Source organism: Pundamilia nyererei, unplaced genomic scaffold (assembly GCF_000239375.1).
Source record: "Pundamilia nyererei isolate P.nyererei 1_Seehausen unplaced genomic scaffold, PunNye1.0 scaffold00060, whole genome shotgun sequence".
Lineage (NCBI taxonomy): Eukaryota > Metazoa > Chordata > Actinopteri > Cichliformes > Cichlidae > Pundamilia > Pundamilia nyererei.
In genome coordinates this window covers 812,580-819,504 of record NW_005187461.1, presented here as the reverse complement: position 1 = coordinate 819,504, position 6,925 = coordinate 812,580, and the positions used below count along the sequence as shown (strand labels likewise).

General features: G+C 42.8%; 1 protein-coding gene across 2 annotated transcripts in view; it reads right to left on the bottom strand.

The window, feature by feature from the left end:
* The window catches only part of cdh13 (cadherin 13, H-cadherin (heart)), a 382,609-nt gene that overhangs the window by 71,617 nt on the left and 304,067 nt on the right, over nucleotides 1–6,925 (bottom strand). For both annotated transcript variants that reach the window (XM_005734745.2, XM_005734746.2), the window contains exon 9: nucleotides 4,987–5,127. In XM_005734745.2, the coding sequence (XP_005734802.1) occupies nucleotides 4,987–5,127 (141 nt within the window). The remainder of the gene's footprint in view (nucleotides 1–4,986; nucleotides 5,128–6,925) is intronic.

Genomic DNA, 6,925 nt, shown 5'->3' with positions numbered 1-6,925 from the left:
ACCAAAGTATCGAACCGAACCGTGAATTTTGTGTATCGTTGCAGCCCTAATACTCCCTTTTATTAAAGCTCACTGGCCTGTTTTAAAAATGGGTACAACTCTCCAAAGAAAATTATTTTTAAAGATTTAAAAAATGTACATAAATTGCCAGCACTTTTTCAGTAATCTTAATATTTTGCCAACTTGTGTTATTATGTAGCACTTTTGTTTAGCCACATCTCCTGGTTGGACACCTGTTTGCCTTCCCAGCTCTCACCTACAGCTCGTGGAAGCTGCTTATTCAAGCTGGCTAAGGATTCAATTCAATTCAATTCAATTTTATTTATATAGCGCCAAATCACAACATAAGTCGCCTCAAGGCGCTTCATAAGATTTGTAGGGGGGCTCCGTGAGGGGCTGGTGGGTTGGTGAGTGGATTAGTGAGACTGCAGCAAGAGGAATCTGAATTAAAACTGTATGAAATGATATCAGTGATAATCATTTACGCTCACACTGCGGGTGTAAGTGTAAATGATCATCTGTCTTTGTGTGAGCATATTCAGTGCGTCCTGTAGGTGAAGTTGCATCCTGGGAAAACATGAAATTCACTTAAACACACAGGAATTAATTGGCAGTGGAAGCTCAAATATAGTGATATGAATCACAGTTATCAAAGTGTTATCAAAGTGATAAAAAGGATGCTGCCTCAACCTGCACAGTCGTGTGCTGTGACTTGGACCTGTTTTCATTTTGTGGCAAAACATGGAAGTAACTTTAAATCCCCTCTCAGTATTCCTAAATAATAAATGGACTTTGCAATTATCTGGTGTTTCCATTAAAAACCAGTAAAAGAAGCTATAAAGACGTTCTTAAATCTGACGTCCACAAAGTCAGAAACAACTCAAGAGAAAAATCTCCAATTTCGATCCACTGATTAGATTTGGGAGTAAAATACATTTTTCATAAGTTGGAAAAAAGTGTGTCTAAAAGTATTTTGTTTTTCAGATTCATGACTCCAGAGCGACAAATTCACACATTTCAGTGCTTTTCTCCACTTTTGAAAGATTGTTCCAATTATCTCCTGCACTAGAAGAAGTCTGGTGTCGGTGTTAAAATAACATGAAAATCTGTTCTGAGCCATGTTTTAATATAGTTTTTGTATCCACTAAAAAAGATATTTATCAACAGTAGCTGCAGTATCGTGCTATTTAAATGCATTTAATTTATATTTTGATTGACATCAGATGTGACATCAGATATGAATAAGGATTATATCCTGAATGGCTGTCATAGCCAAGGTACCAGATACAAGTGCTGTAGTTTTACAGCTGTGATGTACGTGCTCGTAGCATCACAGCTAACGTGAGGAACACAGTAACTGACCTCTATCCCGTTTCAAAGCATAAACGTCATATTTGCTCATTTCCATTGTTTGTTTATGTGAAGCGTAAGTGAAACAGAACGAGTACTGTGAAAAACTAACTACACAACTAAAATCAATAACTTGAAGTGATTGTTTTCTATGAGTTTATCGCTCTCTCACATCATCTCTCACATCATCTCTCACATCATCGTGAAGCTATTCGATCCCGCTCGTCTTTTCGGCGTAGCTTTATTTGATCAAACTTGTGGCTATTTGTTTATGGGAAGCTCTCCTAAGGTTGTGCCACAGCATTTGTCCGGACTTGAAGTTTAGCTGTCGCACAGATGGCCTCACATTTGGCTCTAGAATAGATTTCCATGGTAGACTGAATGACTGCAAGGTGCCCGGGTCCTGTTGCTACAAAAACAAGCCCAGATCATCCCCGTCCACCACTCGACAGCTGGTATTCGATGTCTGAGTGCTGATGTGTTCTCTTTGTGTTTTGCCACACAAAGCGTGGTGCGTTGTGGACAAATATTCCCCTTTTGGTCTTGCATGTCCAAAGTCATGTGATTTCTACTGGATATCCTTCCAAACAAGCCACACTTGTTTTACAGGGAGAACGTTAACATTTACATGCTAACTGAGCTCTGAAGCTCTCTGAGCACTGCACAGTCTGAAAATGGGCTGTGACATCCCCTCCTCTGATAATTGCTCAGTTAAAATGCATTTGATTAGCAGCACTTGGCCTCATCTTATTCATTCCCATGCATGTACTTAGCTTTTCCTAGGCCTGCACAGAACCCAGTGAAAGCTCTTTTCACCTGCCATCCATCTTCATCCGCTTTATCCGAGGCCGGGTCGCGGGGGCAGCAGCCTAAGCAAAGAGGCCCAGACCTCCCTCTCCCCAGCCACCTCCTCCAGCTTATCCGGGGGAACACCAAGGCGTTCCCAGGCCAGCCGAGAGATATAATCTCTCCAGCGTGTCCTGGGTCTGCCCCGGGGCCTCCTCCTGGTGGGACATGCCTGGAACACCTCACCCAGGAGGCGTCCAGGAGGCATCCTCATCAGATGCCCGAACCACCTCAGCTGGCTCCTTTCGATGTGGAGCAGCAGCTGCTCTAGTCTGAGCCCCTCCCGGATGGCCGGACTTCTCACCCTATCTCTAAGGGAGAGGCCAGCCACCCTTCGGAGGAAGCTCATTTCTGCCGCTTGTATCCGCGATCTCACAGCTCGTGGCCATAGGTGAGGGCAGGGACGTAGATCGACCGGTAAATTGAGAAAGAAGGCTTTTCACCTGCCTTTTTTACAAATTACAGAGGAAAAGGAAAACAGTCTCTGTTCGGTTGATCCAAGTAGACGAGTGCTGGTCTGAAGCTAAACTTTCTGATGGTTGTCTCTCTGCGTAGAGCTGTGGTAGGTAAGTCTGAGAAAACACAGAGGCTCCCTGCGTGGGGATTATGTTGCTGAATTCATACAAAATGTCAACTCAAAAAAAATCCAGCAACAGCATTTAATGAATAATAACAGCATAACGTCTCCTGAAAATGTGATTTCTTCTCCTTTTCTTGCCTCTACTTATGTCTATGAGTAAAATTCTCTTTTTTTACTCACCTTTTCATCCTGTTCTCCATCTTTCGCTGTGTGAGTTCTCATAAGCTGGAAAAGGAGCTTTTGAAGCTTACACGTGGTCTACAGGAGGGGGTGTCACCAGAAACAGACAACTCGAGAGTCTTCTTAAGGAGGGCCTGCACAAAGTTCTATGAAAAGCCTTGAATATTTAGCTGAATAATTTATATGGTGAAAGCTCGAGAGCAGCTGCTGACACAGGCTTAGCACCAGCGCACGCTCACAATATGATGGCGTTCATTCGAGGAGTCGTAGATGATTCATGGGCAGGTTGAGAAGCGGTCAGGGAGAGAGCAGGGTAAAGGATTTACACAGGGAGCTTAACGTCCTCAAACACTTGTTTTATAAAAGCTCAATTTCTCCGTGGCATTAAACATATCTCTTCCCAGTGAGGAATGAGAACATTAACTGGGACACGGACACGGTGCACTCTGCGTGGCCCTGCCGAGCCCTCCGAGCTGTAACATTTCACGTCTGAGCTGCGCCCCTTACAAGCTCCCCTGACACCTCGATGCATCATGGGAGGGCTGCGGGAGGTTTGGTTCGGGCAAAAGTTTTATGTGTCTTAAAACCTGACAACAGCTGTGGGCATTTCTATTAAAAAACACACAACTCAGTGTTGGAACTGCACCTTAAGGTGGAAGGTGGGTCTTTATCTAGTGGACCTCGTTCTTTCTCCGTGCTTTTGCAGCTCCAGAGATGAACGGGAGGCACGAAGGCAGCAAAACAACCGAGGGGGCAACTCATGACAAATTCATGTGGAGGGCGTACTACAGGGCACTCTCTCGCCGACTGTTGAACGATTTTACGGTTATTTTATGTGTTTTATGTTATTTCCTGACTAACTTTCTGCTGATTTTTAACTCAACAGTCCAGTTCATTCAAAAGAAGGAATGCTGCCCCTCCTGCTCAGTGCTTTCCTTATGCGCCCTCTGCACCTGCATCACACACCCACACCTTCTGCCATCTGTTCGGGGTTTTCTTGAACTTTACCTTTTGAAGAGAAGGATGAAATATCTTCATATGAGAAAACGAAAGGTCACACTGACTCAGACAAGTTCATGAGCTGGGTGAACAAACACATGTACATGAAGTATGTGTAGAAGCAACTGAGTGTAGCACCAGTGTATGTCTCCATAAACAAAGTCCATCTGTCAAGTCACTGCAAAGGGCAACTCTGCATAAACCATTGCCTTAAAAGACCTTGATTACTACATTACCAAGAGTTCAGGCTCAGTCTCTGCCACAGGGCACAAAACACGGAAAAACAGCAAAGAAGAAGCACAATTTTACTGAATGCAAAATTGAAAATATCAAAAAATAAGACGATGTATGATGCGGCTGGTTTATGTTGTTCATTCTGGCCGTCAGTGTATCAGGTTCAACTAGGTCTACGATGTGTTTATGCATGTCTAAAGCACCCAAGGGTTCACATGAGAAACTGGGACTACCGTGGAGTCCCAACGTCAGAGAACCAATAAGCTTATAAAGACATAATAATATTTATTTTAAGTTTAGCTTCTTGGCGCTCAAAACAATATCAAGCATCAGTATTTTCCTGGGTGTTTTTTAAATTGTGGTATTACAACAGCCTTACTGTCAACACTCTAACGTTTCAGATCACAAATACTTGAAAAGGAAAGCAAATTCTGTTTTCACACTATAACTAAATATGCATTATTCTGACTGTTGTACAGTTAATTCCCCTGAGCACAAATATATGCAGTAATCTATTACTTCACTTTGAAAAGGTGTTGTTTGAATGTTTATATTTGACGTGTCACAGTTATTGTCATAACTTATTGTCTCCATAACAGAGCGAGATGCCACTGGGATGTATCTGTACTATGATGTCCTAACTTCTTAAAGACGCAGTTCCTTTATTAGCCACAGTAATCTCTGACTTTTCTGGTGGGAAACTGCAGGCAGGAGACAAGTGACCTCACATAGCAGACAAAAACAACCTAAGCGAGCATTAAGAAAAAGCAGAGAGCGAAAAAAGGGAAGTTTCTCACCAGCGGATGTGTGAACTCTGGGGCATGGTCGTTCTTATCTGTTATGGTAATGGTGGCAGTGGTTGTTCCTGTTAGGCCCACCTCACTTCCTGCCATGTCCTTGGCCATGATCTCTAACTCGTATGTTGTGGTTGGCAGGGTCTGGAAAGAAAAGACACAGTGAGACAGAAAAATGTTCAGAAGTATGCAGAAGATGTAAGAATGTTGTTGACAATCTATACCGACCTGAATATTCAAGGAACTATGAGTAATAACACCACGAGGTTAACGAGGAGCCATTTAAGTTGCTAACAATTTGAACATCACTGTGAGGTCCTTTATATGCACCTTCCTGCTCAAACACAAGTGTTAAAGCTCCAGTAAACGCTCGCTGCATCTCTAATGAAAGGTCAAGAGCACACATTATGTTTTTTCGAGCATCCTCCACCGTGCTCTCAGCCGTCGGACTTCGTGAAAAGACTATTTTTGTCCCTCTGATTAGTGAAATTATACTTCACACTGTGTTTGAAGTATTCCCTTGCTTTTAGAATCTCCTCTCCAGCCTTTCTGGCTATTTTTGTTGATTAGATGTTGTAGTTTAAAGAATGAGTCGATGATTAAACCCCAAACTGAATGCACTTTAATTCAGCCTTAAAACTCTAATTAAGTCCTTCACAAGCTAGCGAGATGGCTGTGGCCTTGGTTATAAAGCAGACCTCCTGAAAATAAACCAGAATAAGACATTTAATCCATTTGTGACCTGCCAGCATCTTCAATCTATACAATAACTGGAGAAATATAGCTTATAGATAGAGCGAGGGGGAGTGACACTCGTAATGATCAGAGCAGCAACAATAATTCATTGAAATAGCGTCTAATAGAAATGTTAACTGCAGTGTATGAATAGCAGGGAGAAGGGGCTGGTGAAGCCAACATTTACTTATTCACTGCAGTGTTTTTGCTCCACTGGAGGTGTTAACTGTCACATGCTTAATAAACTTCATCCATCTGTCGGAGTGAAAACGCTGGTGGAGCGATCCTGCACTGTAGAGTCACCTCAGACTTCTCACTGTGCCCGGGACAGAAACGGATGGATGGACACCCTGGAACTTGTAAATTATGTAACTGTCCCAATGTTTGTTATTTTGTATCTAAAAAAGAAACCCATCATTCATCATTGGGGTCTTTTTCCTTCTTATACTTGTCTCTGTTCTGTGTCTGTTTTGGGGTCATATAGAGAAAAATGGCTTTTCGTTTTTCGACACGTTCAGTTCATCCTGTTAAAGTTCAAACTGAGAATCCCAAAGGTGATTTAAGTTGGATGTGGCAGTGCCGTCGGTGCCAGGTGGGCTGCTCTGGCTATTTCAGAAACGGCTGCCACCTCTACGGTTTATAGGGAACGGTCAGAAAAAGAGACAAATATCCAGCGAGTGGCAGCTCTCTGGGTTTAAATGCCTTGTGTCAGACGTCAGAGCAGAATGGCTGGTTTGAGTTGATAGGAATGCAGAAGTAACTCACATAACCTGCTATTACAACCAACTAAGGTTTGGAGAAGAGCATCTCTGAAAGCGTAACATATCGGACCATGAGGTGGACGGGCTACAGTGCTCCCATCCTCTGACGGATGCTTCCAGCAGCATAATGAACCCTGTCACAAAGCTCACATGATCTCATACTGCTTTCTTCAACATGACAATAAATTCACTGTACTCAAGTTTCCTCCACAGTTAACTGATCCCAGGAGAGGACTGCTGACGTGTAGCAGCTCTGAATGCAAAAGGGGGTCCAAACCAGTACTGTTGTACCTAATAAACTGTCTGACACAGTCTCTCCAGTTGCATTAATAATCTTAAATCCTTTAACCACCTATGAATCTGATCGTGCCCCTGATCTTTAAATGCTGTTAGTGAGAAAGTTATTGTTTATGGACAAAGGCCTGTGACCTGATATTACACACACA